This window comes from Phalangium opilio, unplaced genomic scaffold (assembly GCF_054372755.1).
Source record: "Phalangium opilio isolate 3A_F unplaced genomic scaffold, DU_Popi_V2 ptg000003l_1, whole genome shotgun sequence".
Taxonomy (NCBI): domain Eukaryota; kingdom Metazoa; phylum Arthropoda; class Arachnida; order Opiliones; family Phalangiidae; genus Phalangium; species Phalangium opilio.
Window position 1 is genome coordinate 2,617,487 of NW_028324145.1, and position 16,556 is coordinate 2,634,042.

General features: G+C 37.5%; 1 protein-coding gene across 3 annotated transcripts in view; it reads left to right on the forward strand.

Moving 5' to 3' along the window:
* Dhit (regulator of G protein signaling double hit) overlaps positions 1–16,556 on the forward strand; it is a 65,718-nt gene that overhangs the window by 32,195 nt on the left and 16,967 nt on the right. Inside the window, exons 1-2 of one of the 3 annotated variants that reach the window (XM_089835405.1) lie at positions 4,675–5,728; positions 5,818–5,967. The exons of the other annotated variants lie outside the window; for them this stretch is intronic. Coding sequence (XP_089691531.1) covers positions 5,911–5,967 — 57 coding nt within the window. The 5' untranslated portion in view covers positions 4,675–5,728; positions 5,818–5,910. Of the gene's footprint in view, positions 1–4,674; positions 5,729–5,817; positions 5,968–16,556 lie in introns of those variants that run through there. 3 annotated transcript variants of the gene reach the window in all.

A 16,556-nucleotide genomic window follows, 5' to 3' on the forward strand; every position in this document is an offset into this window, starting at 1 on the left:
AAACACCGTGACAAATGCAGTATAGTGACATTTTCAGATCAACTTTTTAATTTCGAGTGAACAAATAGTCAATAGTGTTCATAGAAAGAACCGAGAATGGGTTTAGGATATGATATTATCCTGAATCCGTTCTTGACAAAACTGATGTAATACGTGACGTCACGTGGTAGTTTAAGGTGAAGCCTTATAGAGCCTTAGCGTGGCCTTCGTAGAAAAAACTGAGATTATTATTATTATTTAACTTGGGTTCTAGCATCGTAGCTTCATTTCGTATGGTTTTTCCTAATTTAGAATGACTTTGCTAGGACACCATGGAGCCCAAACTGTGAGAGGTATTTCATTTCATTTCATTTTAAACATGATACCAGAAGCAAAAGCATGCTTAGGGCAAACACCCACCATTCGCCAACGGATTTTCTCTGAGGGTTGGGCTCTTTCCTAATATACTTTAAAAGGTTCAAATTAGGGCATCACATGGTGTAGAATTTTAAACGTACTAAGGGTTAATTTGTTATTGATGTTGCTAAATGACTCTAAAACAAGCAGTCCAAACGTTTCGATTTACATTTTATAATTTTGTTTTATTTACACCTAGACGTCATAGGACAAATCTTTGAGGAAAAAAGAATTAGCGCCCTCAGTGAAATAATCTTTGATATATAAGTGTTTTTGCAAACCACTAATTTCGCTCATTTTGGCTTAAAAATAGTACGCGCCTTTTCACTAGCGACGCCGTCTGCTATTGACCTACAAATAATTCGTTGTCTCATTCTAGCATATTTCAATTGTTTAATTCAAGCTATAAACCTTTCACCAAACATTTTAGTCCTAAGACAAATGTTGAAATAGTTCAAAATAAACTTTTATGATATTCAAATTACAGATATTGACGTATAATTTAAGATATGTCCTCTATTTATAATCGTGCTGAAGATGTGCACTCACAACTTCGAAAACTTCATAACACACTCATTTAAACATAAACGTTAGCCACGTTACAAAAATGTCTTCTGCCATAAAACAGCTTAAGTCAAGTTACGGGATTCTTGGTTTTCAAGTCGTCCCACGGCCCACGCACGATTTTCTGCATCACAATAAAAGTACTTAATACGAAGCTAATTATTTTCGAATGTCTCTGTAATATATTCAAGTCAAAACAAACAATTCCACTGAAAGTTTAAAACTTGAGCAGGGACAAATCCGGGATTGGCATTGAGTTACTTGGAGAGGGGGGGGGGGTTGGCTATAAAGAGGCCGGCCCACGACCACCTCTACTTAATTGACGCTATCGCTGTATAATTTTTGTAATTAACTTAAGCCAGAAATAGATTGGGGTGTAGAAGAAAGTAGATCTCGGTTAATTGAAAAATCGATTTAGGGTAGGTACGTAGCACGCAGACTTTATAACCCCTTCCACTACCCTCTTCTCAATTCTTTAGTCTTTACCTAATAGGCTCGTCCGAGTCAATTCACTTCTCTCGTAAATATTGTTAAAGATTTTAGTTTTTAACAATAATATAAAATTAACTCCAGTTTGCTTAAAGACGGGCTTTTGCTGCCTTTTTAGGAAACAGATTGAAGGCAACCAGGAACAGAATTAATTCCATAGAGGCAATAATAAAGTTGACGTTTTTGAGGCCCTAAGCTAGGTCTGATTTTTGAGGCTCCGTCACAAATATGACCTTCAGGCTCGAGGTTTTAAGCTTGTTCAGTTTTTTGAGGCTCCTGTACAAATATAATGTCCTCTAGTCTCGACACTCTAAGCTAGGTCAGTTTTTTAAGGCTCGTGCATAAATATAATGTCCTCCAGGATCGAGTCTCTAAGCTATATCAGTTTTTGTGAAGATCCTGCACAAATATTATGTCCTCCAGGCTCAAGGCCCTAAGCTAGGTCAGGTTTTTGAGGGCCACGCACAAATATTATGTAAGCTAGGTCAGGTTTTTGAGGGCCACGCACAAATATTATGTCCTCCAGACTCAAGGCCCTAAGCTAGGTCAGGTTTTTGAGGGCCACGCATAAATATAATGTCTTCCAGGCCCGAGGCTCTGAGCTGGGTCAGTTTTTTAAGGCTCCTGCACAAGTATAATTTCGTCCAGGCTCGAGTCTCTAAGCCAGGTCAGCATTTGTGAGGCTCTTGCACAAATATGATGACCTCCAGGCTCGAAACTCAAAGCTAGGTCAGTTTTATGAGGCTCCTGGCACAAATATGATGACCTCCAGGCTCGAAACTCAAAGCTAGGTCAGTTTTATGAGGCTCCTGGTACAAATATAATGTTCTCCAGGCTCAAGACCCTAAGCTAGGTCAGATTTTTGAGGGTCCCGCAAAAATATAATTTCCTCCAGGCTTGAGACGAAAAGCTAGGTTAGTTTTCTGAGGCTCCTTCACAAATATAACGACCTCCATGCTCGAGACTCAAAGCTAGGTCAGATTTTTGAAGTTCCTGCACAAATATAATTTTGTCCAGGCTCGAGTCGAGTCTCTAAGCCAGGTCAGTTTTCTGAGGCTCATGAACAAATATATATGGCCTCCAGGCTCTAAGCTACACCTTAGTTAGCTAGCTTGCTTGTAAATCCGGCACTGAAGTTTGAAATCAAGTCTTATCAATGAATTATAAATAATACCAAATAAGTACCAAGCCATGATTTAAACTTTATTGTTGGTCATGTACATAAGGATGTAGCCGTAAATTTACAAAAACGGGTCAGCTTCACTACTTAAGTTGGGGGTTTTCAATCGATTGGTATCGCAGTGTGAACGGGATCCTTTCTGGTGGCAAGGCGCTTGTCCGAAAAACGAAAAAGGCGTCCTGAGCTTAATGACCATCTTAAAAATATATTTCCGCATGGCTAGAATACGTGCTACTAGAGATCTATCTAGTACAGAGTGCACTTCTCCAAAATGTATCCGTCGACCCTTCTCTCTTCAAGAGGCACAAGGTACTTTTCCGCCTTATATACATACATACCGAAGAAAGGTCACGCCCTGATGATATGGGCTTAAAGATAAATGTATATAAGGTTATTTTATCACACAGTTCCCATTTCTTTAGACAATCTTTATTTTCGTTATTGTTTATTCGATGAACACGCGATTTTGTATGTGGGAGAGAATCAGAATTTTTATCAGGGATATTTTTAGAATGAAACTTTTTGAAAGATCTATGTTGTTTGAGAGGAATTACTCTAGGACCAGTCATCTATGTTTCCCACACGCTATGTCGAGATGCATTACTATGTCGTGAGATTCGGAAACTGCGTCAGAAGTGTTCATAGACAAAATTGATATAATATATTATCGAAAGAAGGGCATGTCACGAGATAGTTTTAAGTAAATGGCCTATACATATTTTCACCGCTGCCGTTACGGCGGTCGCAAAACCCAGCGCCATTTTCGGAGGTGCAAACACTTTTAGGTTTTTTAGCCAGTATTTTTTTGGCCTGATTGACGGCTATTATTCTTTCCATTTTCATACACAGAACATTCTTAAACGATATATTTTTTGTAGCGAACTTAAAATTTGCTTAATTTCAATAAAAATTTATTTAAATTGGAAACTTCAGTCTTTAAACGTTCAAGAAAAGATTTACTCCTTAAAGAATACGGCATAAACGCCGGGAATTTTAAAATTGTGCCCTCTAGTTCTCTGAACAATGATGCAGACGATAACGAGTTATCAAAACCACAGACCACGCGCGATCGAGTTAGGTTTGCCAAAACAAAACAGAATCCCTCTCTCCATAAATGGCGGACGATCACTTGACGATATTTTTCTTGAGACTACATTTGAATTTCCTTAAATGACTTTCACAATTACCAAACGCGCAAATCATTATTTTTCCTATTTTTAATTACTTTATTAAACTCCACTTGATGCAAATAAATATTAACATTAGTCTCAAGGCTTAGCGAAATGAGACCAAACGGCCATTTTACTAGTTTAAATTGTGCCGGCTTTTGCCACGACCTTGTCGTCTGCTAGCCCTTTTTTTCTTCTTCTTCTTTATTATTTTGGGACACTTTAGCAATGAAACTTTAACATAGGATCAGCCATTAAGATTCTGGTACATTTTATAAAAGGTTCATGTTGAGACATCCGCGGCGCCCAAATGGACTACTAATACCAAAAGTAATATAAGAAACCTCCCTACGGGAGGAAAGTGTACAAACGCGAATTTTTTCCGATACATCCTCGTACCGCGAATGTCCCCGCGCACTTATACGGCCGTAAACAAAGTTTAAAAAATAGGGCTGGGCCGCGTAGAGCGTAGGAATACATAATACATTCTCTGATCTAGTGATCTCGCGATTGCGTCGGCTGCTTAAGCGATTGCGTCGGCTGCTTAAGTGATTGCGTCGGCTGCTTAAGTTTGTCAATTTCACAAACTCATTGTAATTTTAAACTTTTCCAATGAAATAATTCATGCAGTATTTTTTAGATTTTGATTATAATCAATCATTAATAGACAGGCAGTGACTAGATTATAGGATTTTCATAGGTCTTTGCATAAAATTTGAATTAAATCCTTACCTTGCCAAGGTATATGACTAACACTATACATAGATAGATTTTAAAATGGTGTTATTATCTATCTCGAAATTTTATTCTTGTATTCATCATTTTCATCTTCTTGGCTTCACAACAAACTAGATTTTTGTTTCGAAATAACCGTATGTGAATATTTATTAACAAAATCAGGAATCTTCTGTTTCTTTAAGACAGACGGCTAAGCAGACTACACTAGTTTGAAGCGCTTTTTCCTCTTTCCTTTTCCAACGACCATATCGAAAGACTGCCGTACCTTGTCCATGAGCAATAGTGTCTGAATATGGTATTTGGCGGTTCGAGGATGTATCGCGTGTTTTAACGTTATGCCTATGGCGTCTTGTATACTTCCCTCCCGTAGGGAGGTTTCTTATATTACTTCTGCTAATACTATTCCCTCACCGTAGAAGTATACAGCGTTTACACCGATTACGTTTAGTGGCTGGCCCCTCGCGAGTCAGTAAGGGAAGCGTTGAGGAACTTTATCTGCAAAGATATATACACACGTTATCGCGGACTGCACAAGCCGACCGCTTCCTGTACATAGAGCTAGCCTTAATGGATAATTTTGTCTAGATGAGTGAAGAATTCTCGGAACGCGAGTCGGAATCTCTTAATTAAGATCTAAGCCAATCATAAGAGTCCCTTGGCAAATTTCAAAGCATTTAAAGTTGGAATGCTTTTGGAAAGTATACGCAACTGCAATTTAATTCTCGAAAAATAGTTATATCACTGATTAACTAGCTGAAATATATCCAGGTATTAATTATGTATATTGAATCAAACTTAAAAGCGCTAAATCTCACGTTTTCCCTTCCAAGGTTATAGGTGATATTGAAATTTAAGAAAGTTCTGGACGTTTTAAAGTAACTCGGTACATTTACTGCATCCTGAATTTCCAGGAAATGTTTTCAAATGAGTATTATGCAGGAATTTCAGGGAATTCCCAACGCACCGAGTATTACGAAACATTATAGATATCAAAAATATTTGATTTATCAAGAAAAATTAAATTAAGTCCAGCGTTGCTATCAGGGAATGCACGAACCACTTCAGTTCTTCCTCTGTCATTATTAAGTCATCATGATGTTTTGACGAGTACATATTTCCAGAAGAAAATGCTCATTTTCTTCTGATATTTCTAATATCTATTGACGGAAGACTCGCTGCTTCGGAATCTGAGGTAATGGTAAAAATTGAGATGTGAAAAAAAGAAGAGGTGGTAAAAAGATTTTAAAGAATTATCGTTTAATCGGATGAACTGTCAATTAGGATGTTCCATTTTTTGGGGGAAGGAACCTCCATATTTTCTAGAATTTTCTTTCGGTTACCATGACAACTGAAATGATTGTATAAAAGACTTAAATGTGGCCCTTCATTTCGTCAGTTGTGTCCTTGAGAATCTCTGGAGCATTTCGGACGGTGACCATTATTTCAAACAATTTAGTGTACTTGTAACTTTCGCTTCTAGGTACGTAGACAAGATGCTATCCTTATCCGTTGTCTTACACTCGTGCATTGATGTGTGTCATGATGATCTGGTTGGGCTAATGGTCTTTCCAGTACATCGATTGAAATATTCTATAATGATTTACTGTAGAAAAATATGCCGCTATAATGGTTGAAAATGGCTTCGGTTCGGTTATGTTTTAGACAGATTTGTAAATTGTATTGACTGATTTATTTAAGTGTTGGCTTTTCTTCCTTTCTTCTATATTGTGGTGTTTTTCCAACTGTTACCGTTTGAACTGATGATGTAGCTATACTATAAGGAGTTATGCATAGTCTTCAGACTCTGGAGGATTCATACCATTTACACAAGGAAGCCAGGCTATTGACTCCATCAGGGTCTCAGGCCTCCCTTTGTAAATAGTATGAATCCTCCTAGTTTGAAAACTACTGGTCATTGTTTCTTGTCAAAATGCACGACCTGATTTAAAGGAATGTAAAGAACATTGTAAACCTAGGGAGGGGCTATGTCAAGGTTAGCGATACTGGATATTCACAAATCTCGTAGGTTATCAGTGCATTGGGAATGGGCATCGGCATTTACGTTGAATCTATCCGCCACGTCGTTCAACGCTTAAGCAGACGACAGACAGTCATGTGACATACCCCAATCACTTCTCCAGAAAATGGTAACGCTATACTACTTCACAATATAGTCCTTGAGTGACACGCCCCTTTATACCCATTGTATATTGTCGGTCGTGTCTGATCATTCATTTCCCATACTCTGAAGTGAGAGCAGACTACTTAAAACGAGTCGCATATATGGTGTTTCTTTGAGCTAAGATTTTTGCATACTAAAAAGCCGAATCGAAAATTGCAAATACCGGAATTCACACCGGCTTGCAGAGAAATTAAGTACCGTTAATTGAAGAAACCAAAGTCATTGGTCACCGAACTTTCAATGCGTATGTTCGTATTACCCTGTAGTAAGTGGACAGATGGCTCTACAGACTGTCTTTTATCTGTTCTGTCCTTGCTACAGTTTATGACTGATGTTTTCAGCCTATTACATCAGAGAAGTATGGTAGTGCTATGATTTCTAGATGAAAGCTTCCTGGCCAGCTCAACCATGCTGAATATATATTATAAACAAAGCTAAAGGACTCATTTTTTTTTTTTTCATATCAATATAGGGAAAGAGCGTAAATCGTCCCTAACCGTTCTTGGCTTTCGAGCAGATTTTTTCTCAGCTCCTATCGGTGAGCCTCGATAAGGGGAGACTATTTTGGAGGGGGTTAGGTTTAGTTACGCATAAACCGCTGGAAAGGCCCCAACAATGCCTGGTTTCCACGTTCATATGGTATCCCGAATCTGTTCTTGTAGGTACTGAGGTTTATTACTCTCTCATTCAAGGGTAACCCGGGGACACAAACTGGTTTTTAACCGTTTCGCCTAATATAGAGACTCCCCTTTACATTCTCCATGCATGCATCCACCTTCTTTCTTCATCTTCTTATCTCGAGCCTCATGCGCAGAAAAGAGGGTGAGGATCTTAAGTGCATTTGGTCGCTCTGATGACATTTGTTTCGACATAGCAATTTGCTTTCTAGAGAACAAAGAAAAAAAACGGAAGGGGAAGGGGGTGGGTGGAGATGGGTTCCAAAGAAAGTAGATTCCATATACCCCTATACTATAAATAGATAAGCCTGAATGGACACACTATCTTTTCCTTCTTAACCTCTGAGTGCTAATAGAAGTCTATCATTTGAAACTCGAAGAGACACAATATTCGCGGGTGTACCAACGAGGTACAACAGTATTGAATAGTGTCCCCCCCCCCAAGTTTTTGAAAGTTGCAAAACATCTTTTGCGCGATTGTGAAAAGATGACATATCTTTCGGTGTGAATTAAATTTCAATTTCAAAGAACTATATTTTGAATAATTTCTAAATTTGTCTTTGCCCTATAGGACCTAAAATGTTTGGTAAAAATGTGATTTTATAGCCTGTGATAAATAAGGTAGCTAGAGACGGTGAGAATAATTATTTGTACGTAACTAACAGATTGAAAACTACCATCCACGAGGTATTCACGTTTTTTAGTAATGCATTTTGTCAATTTTATTTATGAATTCTATCAGAAGGGGATAATAGAAGAAGGATGACACTCTTTATCCTCTTAATGCTTTAGTTATGTAATATGATTCTTCCCAGGCTGGCCTTTTTGTTTGCTCTACTGCATGCTCATCAAACTTCAGATGGGCATCGCACCGTGAGGTGAATTCTATAAATGTTTAGTAGTAAATCCTCAGCAATCAACCCACAAACCTCGTCTTGACGTGGAACAAAAATCCACAAACGCGCTTAGGCAAAAGGTTAAACACTAATAGAGTCATGATGAGGGAACTATTTATCACAAATGTGATTCGGCTTAGTAACCTTGATTCCCAAATGTTAATATGATGTTGGGAAGAATCATGTTACAATTACCCCGCTTTGTGGTACACTTCTCTCGAAGAGAAGTATTATGTACTTCTGATTCTATTTACGGTTTCTGACTCAACATTTGATCTGAAAATCTCCCGAAACTGTTTTCAAATGTAATCTGCAGCGTTTGGGAAAGAGCTGCTATGGAAGAATCAAGCCTGGTTTATTTCTCTTGATTTCAACTTTTTTTAAAGTAATACTTTAAGTGATGGACGTCTTATTTGGGTAAATGGAATAGCTGAAAAAAGAAAACGAGAGATAAGAGAATACTAAATTGGAAACGTTTTAAAGAAAGAGAGACCATATTCTTTCTGTTGTTCCGCCCTTTTAAAGCTGCAAATTGATGCTTTTCCGGATCCCCAAGAATTTGGGTGTTTTTTCTTCTTTCCTTTGTAGTAATGGACCAAAGTTGACCGTTTGCCTTGTTCTTATCTTTTAAATTCCAGACTTTCTTCTAGCTTATATAAAATCTGTGTCTTTTTGAAATATAATTATTTAAAATAATAATTCCAATAAAAGCTTTGGTTAGCTAATTTCTGAAAGTAGTAGGAGCAATTTCAGTGGCCTGCAAATGCCTTTGACTGAATTAAAAGGGTAGTAACACCTGAAATATTTTTGTGGCTTTAAATTTAAAAAAGTTCTTTTAAAATAATTAACCGAATATCTTGAAATTGTAATTTTAACAAGCCTCCCACCAATATTAGCAGAAACCCGATTACGTTTTGTGAGGATGAGGTGGCGATCAAATAGTGAACTAGGGTATTGAAAAAGCTATTCTGTTGGTTCTAGTTTTTCCAAGGCAAACCAATCGGAGACTGAATATCTATAAGCTCGCTAGTTCCCCCAAAAGTGTAATATAAGAGACATTGTATGACGTCACTAGTTAGGACTAGAAACGTTCAATGAAAATTAAAATCACGCCTACTATAAACCAAGTTTCATTTCTAGAATTAATGAGGCAATCAACTAACCATCGAAGGTGATGTAAATGCACTTTTTATCAGTTTTTTTCTAAAAGTGGTATATTGACATTTTCAAATCAGCTCTAAAATATCTTATAAAACTTAAATTGGATTCATAGTTCATTGCCGAAAGAGTAAAGCTATGTTCACACCTCCACGGGAGTCGGTTGAGAACTGGGTTTTCCCAACTATTATTGAAACCCTGTTCATTACTAGTTTGAAAACATTTCAACAGCGTCGGTTCACACTTTTAAACGCTTCTGTTAGTGCTATTTGCTTATGCTTTCGATGGTGATGTCTTAAGGGTAGTCTCATACCAGGTGAAATAACCCTGAAAACTAGAAACTAACTTCCAAACCTGCTTTAACCTTTAACTTCGTTCGCCAATCAACTTCAAGAAACAGCGTTCAAATATCAGTTTTTTCACACTTGAGTTTGGAAGCGTTTTGTATGGTTTCAAACCGGTTTCCATGAAAGTGTGAACATGGCTTAAGTGTATGCAAAGTGGCAGTTTTAAGTCTATTATTGGCCTGACAATAATTATTCTCACTAACTCTAGGAATCAAGCTAAGTGACCTTGCTATAAAACCATATTTTCACCAAAGTCCTGTTTGGGTTTACTCGTGCCCTGAATTTCATAGTGTTATATAGCAGCATGAATCTATATAACTATGAATATACAGCTGCGTTACGCTGTCTAACCTCTCGATAAGGTTTGGGCGGGGCTTAGCGAAAGGAGACATCAGTCACGTGTCTGCTAGTGTTAGGAGCGGGAGAAGGGAGGGAGAGTCCGGGGGTGTGTAAATTCGAAACGTCACTTCCTCTTGTCTCGTGATTGGCTATTAGAGCTACGCAAAACGCGTCAAAGCTAGGAGGGTAACACCCAAACCAAATCGACATGATATAAGGGGCATATGATAGAGCTGTATATTCATAGTTATATAGATTCATGATAGCAGTTAAAACGTTTTTTTTTTTCATTTATTGTGGAGAATGGCTGGTCGACTTTGGGGCGTAAACAGGCGGCGTTAACGATTATATTACTCCGCTGGGGCCTGTGGTGTTTCTTAAATTGATTTTCTTTAGTATACGTTAATTTTTGCCAGTGTTGGACTCACGCGTTTCTGACTTAACGGCCTTCGACACATATGGGTCCTACAGATTCAGGTGGACTCTTGGCGTGCTTATAATGTGTCCCGATACCCTTTGCGTGAGGGATATATTTAGCGTGCTCAGTAATAAACGTAACGCGCTCCAACGAAGTGTTTCAAGGAAAGGTATCACGCGTCACACCAGCTTTTGTCACTTCCCTTTATACAGCAGTTATTGTAGAGATCTAGGTAATGAAATCTTAAATAGTTCCTCCAGGGAAAGATTTAAAAACAACATTTAGAAAGAAGAATGGAGAACGGTTAGTATTTACTTCAGTCCGTCTCATAGCCCAGTATAGAGCCCCTCCCTCCAACAAGCAAAGAAAGTTTTAAATTTTCTGATTGGCTCACTTAAACTTCGTTTTGATGACGTTGCTGACGGGGACGGTGAAAAATACGTAATTCCTTTTTACCTCTGTTGCTATGACCCGCCTTTTCTTTCATACCCCCCACATTACTCTGTTCTCCATTCCTACTTCTAAAATTAAATCTATCCATGGTTTCTCATTGTGACTGGTAATAGAAGCACCGAAAATTCTTGTAAATGTCCGGTTATATTCAATAGACATTTTCGAAGTTAAAAAATAGGTTAGGCAACCCCAATATAGGGACGTACAACGGGGTTGATACATTACCACCTCTGTGCACTCATGATACAAAAAAGACTGCAGCGCAGGCGCCAAAAGTTTTACCCTCGTGTTTTTCCCTCTTAGTTACATCCTAATGATCTATAGGGAAATCCCAGAGAGGTGTGGCTTAAGATGAATCATAACTTTTCAGTCAAAATGGTGGCGAACTTTATAAAGTGGAAGACTAGTGAGGAAATACATCTGATTGGCTAGCGGGGTCCTTACTTTTAGCAGGGGAAATTTTCACCTATTTTCCCAATCCCTATATCACCTTGAAATGTTAACTTGGGTAAGATCCAACTGCGCGTTAGGGATATATCGACTAAGGCTTAGTAAAGATTAAGTACTCGTTGACAACTCGGAAACATTTGAAGCGATTTTGTGGTTAGAAAAGTGACTTGTCCTTTAAGAAAAGCCTTTCAGTAGCTTATGAGAAATTCGATAATATGGTTGCCCCGAAGGGATCGCCTGCCACTGCTGGACTCGGACCCTATTAGAAGCGAGGAATTAAAATAGTAGGTCAAGATTGTGCCGCTTTCCTTATGTATAGTATAGCCTAGTAAGCGTAAATTCGTCATTTTTCTTTGAGAAATACCTCTAGGCTAAGGTATTAGACACTTCAGCTCCTCGTAGAGTCGCGACTGGTCAAGCGTAGGAGTGTTTCCAGTTAAATTGTTCCGCGCCCTTTTATTTTTCAATCATGGCCACTGAGGTATAAACTACTTGTTATATTATTGCACGTGATGCACTAGCTCAATCGAAATTAAATCACTCACAATTAATTCCTGACGCTTTCAAATAATTCTCATTGAATTTACAATATTCCAAATATAATAAATTATTGTTTTGACGTTAGAGTAATATTTAAAATATTTGAGCACTTGTTTATCTCAAATTTGAATACTGCACTTAATTTTATAATAAATTATTTTCTTTTCAATAGTTCTTATTTAATTTAAAGTTTATTAATATAATATTTAAGTTAAATATTGGTTTAATTTTAATTAGGCAAAATATTTCAATGTTATAGCTCTTATTTACCTTAAATCTAAAACGCTCAATTAATTTTAAAATTAATTATCTTGTTTTCAATAATTATAATTTAATTTACAGCGCTATTGAAATAATATTTTAGTTAATTTCTGTTTCATTATTAATTAGGCTAAAAGTTTTAATACTCGAGAACTTATTTACCTCAATATTAAAACGCGCAATTAATTTATAATCAATTCTTTACGATTCAAATAATTTCCATTTAATTTAGAGTGCTCTTTATATAATATTTAAATTGAAAATTATTTTTAACATAAATTAGTGTAAAATTGATAATATTCGAGTACAATTAACCTCGAAAGTAATCTAGATCAGTGAGGACGTCCTCGCTGCCTAGATTAAGAAAGCAATTTTCTTATTTGCATGCATTCCGCTCAATTAGCTTATATTACTGCACTTCTGGCATACTATCTGGCAAAAAATGCAAATACTATTTATTAAAGTTATAAAAGTGCAATTCTCTTTATTTTTAGGTAATCCTAAACCCAAATTCTTTGTACTCCCAGGTAAATTCAAATTATTTCTATTTTTAAACAGAGTTTTCAAGGTATCTCTAGTTATAGCGAGCTATTTATGCAGCATGTTTCTGATAAGTCTGCCATAAATTAAGAGGAATATTCTTTTTGGCGATTTTGAGTCTAAAATGTTCTATGACATTTTGCCGTCCGGGGTCACTGTTTTCGAGTTATAATTTGAGTGTTTTAAGTATGACCCCTTAATTAAACTAGTAATGATGCCTTCAATATCTTAATTTAATTTAAGGGGTCATTCGTAAAATACTCCAGTCTTAACTTGAAAACGGTGTCATAGAATATTTTAGACTCAAAATCGTGAACCCAAAGAACATCCCGCTTAATTTATGACAGACTTATCAGAAACAGCCAGTATGTAGTTGACGTGGTAATACGCAAAACTTTGGCATTTACGCGTGGAGCTGCCCGCCCATAAGTACTGCTAGAGATTTAAGAGTCATTAGGAGCTGTGCACAAATTACAGAACTCAAAAACTTTGATTACCGACCACCTCTTAAACAAAAACTTCTGAACCTTCTTCATGACAAATGATTTTATTATGTTACGGTCTGCAAACATGTAGCCTATTTAAAAGGAGGGTGAAAAGGAAAATCAAGTGATTTTTTTTATCGATTCTTCTACTAATTTGAAGACCGATCTGCATAGTGCAACATCCAGGAGATACCTCCAAAACTATTTTAAATTTCAAATTAGTTTGAGATTGCGTAGATAATTTGAAATTAGCACCTCCGACCAATCGCTCAACGCACTGCCTTCAAATTGTTAACAATCTTTTTATGACACGCTTCATGTCAAATAAAATTTTGCGTGAAATATAGTGCGTGCCACCAAAGAGAATATAACAAGAGGAGCAGAAAGACTAGCCTTCACAGGGCTTTTGAAAAGCCCGGCCACTGTTTTGGAGTAACTAGATCCGGTTTTTGTTGATTGGTTAAGCAGCGACGCCTTTTATTGGTTAAATTATGTCGGCTGCTTATTTTTGGTGGTGGCAAAGGGTTGATCTCTGCGTTGGCCGTTAACGTACAAAGGGTAGTTTTTAAGTAGACGACATGGTCACGTGAACAACCGGAACTAGTTTCTCCAAATTCAGAGCAGGTCCCTATTTACAAAGTTTCTGCTCCTCTTGGTATATTCTCTTTGGTGCCACGTAAATTTTGTTAACAAGAACTTCAAGAAGGTAATACGCAATTAGGCAGGTGTGCTAATTTCAAATTATCCATGAAATTTCATACTAATTTAAATTTTAAAATCATTCGGGTGTGTTTAATGGATGTTTCACTAAGCCCATTGGTCTCTTAATTACTAGAAGAATCGATTCCTCCCAATAGTGTTTCTTCTTAAAGGAAAAGATCCCTCTTCTATTACCCATTATACCTTAAAAGAACGGGCTTTTTCTAAATATAATTCAAGGAAAAATATTAAAAAATTAAATTATCTCTCATTACAAAATAACTAGCATTTAATTAGTCTTAAAATCGAGGACTACTGTGCCGCTATTTGTTTAGCGGCGTCTGCTAGCCAGAACCCCTATCAAGACTAATTACATGATAATTAGTTTGTAATAAGAGACCATTTACCTGATGTTTTTTATATATATTCTTCCTTTTATATTTGGAAAAAGGCCGATCTTTTAGGGTATAATCATATAATGTTATGTGGGCTGACCCTTTCTTTTAACAATAAAAAATAGATCTTTGTAAAATAAGATAAACTAGGGCTACACTTACAATCTCATTTTGATCGTGGGAAACTTAACGGAAATGTTGGGAAATGCCTTCAGTGATTTTATGTATCGTAGGCTGCTTATGATGTTGCGCATGAGATCCATGTACTAAAATATGATTTGTTACGTAAAAATTCCATTACCCCTCCTCCTCTTCTTGTAACTTAACGTAATTAGTGAAAAGCTACATATATTCGCTCTTTATTATCCCCCCCCCCCCGATATCGAATATGTCGCGGCTTGGATGGCCGACATATCCATATTTTTAGTACAATAATAGGTTACGTTGGGCAATTTCTTTTAACTCTAAAAATAGTCGCCATGTGAATGAACGCTCCAAATGTAATGTGAAAATAGTTGACCTAAATGGTAACGTGACCGAACCAAAAGCGTTGATTCTTCAGCCGAAAATATATCTTTTGTCGCCTCATAATTCAAGCCAACGGAATTGCCTGTTTGATATATATATATGTTCCAATGTCTATTGTATACCAAGTATGGAAAAGTCAACAATCGTTTACCATCCTCTTTATTGATTGAACGAAAAAGGCTATGACGTCATGCGAGTCGCTTGAATGAACGGAACGAACACACAATCTCGTATCGCTTCTTCCCACGGGATACGCTTTAAAAGTGATAATGAAATGCACGAAGACATTACACCTAATGATCTTAAATTTACGAAGTCGCATTTTATCTGTAAATCAATTTAGCTTAACATAAACACGTGTTGGTTTTCGTATACTTCTGCTCTTAAGCCATGTTCACACATACATTGGAAACCGGTTCGAAGCGATCCAAGCGCTTCCAAAGTGAAGTGTGAACAAAACTGATACCCGAGAAACTAATTACAAATGCGGTTTCTTGAAGTGGTTTCTCGAACCTTGAAGGAGAGAGGAATTGAGTGGAAACCCCCATATCTATAGCGTTGCCTGATTTGCCTCTGTACCACCCACCTACGGCACCGTAGTCCTCCCAGCATCCTCAGCGGTTAGGTAAGGTCGTACCGTACGAAATTGTAAAGGACGCTCCCTCTATCTTAAAAATGGAAGCTAGTTCTCATACAAATAAAATCGCGCTACGCGGCAGCACTTAACAATCGCCTATCTAAGGGTTGGGACGTGCGCGAGGTACACTGGGAGAGATGCCGTGCCGCAGGTCGCCCATCATCATCATTTCCAATCCATCTCACCTCCCTTATCCCTGCTCGAACCAAGTTAAAGCGGGTTTGGAGGCTAGTTTCTATTTTGCAGGGATATTTCACCTGGGATGAGACTATCTTACTGGTAATTTCACTTGCCTTGGCAGAAAGCACTTAAAGAAGCGTCGTAAAGTTTGAACCAAAACTGTTGAAATCTCTGCGAACTGGTAATGAATAACGTTTCAAAACTACTTGAGCAAACCAATTCTGAACCGATTCCCCTGCGAGTGTGAACATAGCTTTAAAGTCGTGTTTACACTGAAAATAATTAAGCAGTTAACCCTATATGCACCAGCCAATACTGCACCCCCCTTCCTTTTGAAAAGGGTCTGTAAAGCTATCTCAGAAGCCTTAGAGTGACGTCATCCATGCTATTTGCTAATAGAACCAAAGTGGTACCAAACATGGCCGCCCACTGCCAAAGCTAAGCCCATGACGTTTTACCTAGGCACCGACGTCTCAACTGAGCAGGTTTAACATGGTTTCTAAGCAAAAATGTATTCCTTGTAAGATTGGGCTTAAAATGTTCATGTATATTAATTTCAAAAACCCGCGTGTTCCTCACTTTACGAGTTCTTCCATCTTGGATATACAACAGTTGTATAATCATCACTATATCCTATGTTATATTTGATTTATATAGTTTAATTAACGTTGGTATGTTACTTCTTACAACGTATTACAACAGTGAGATTTTTGAAGTCTCGAAGGAGTTAGGACCAATAGATGAGCGGCGCGCGAACTGTTTGGGTTAAGCTTTGACGATCGATTTAAAAGTTGGGACAAGCGTCTCTCTCTCTCTCTTTCTCTCTCTACGTCAT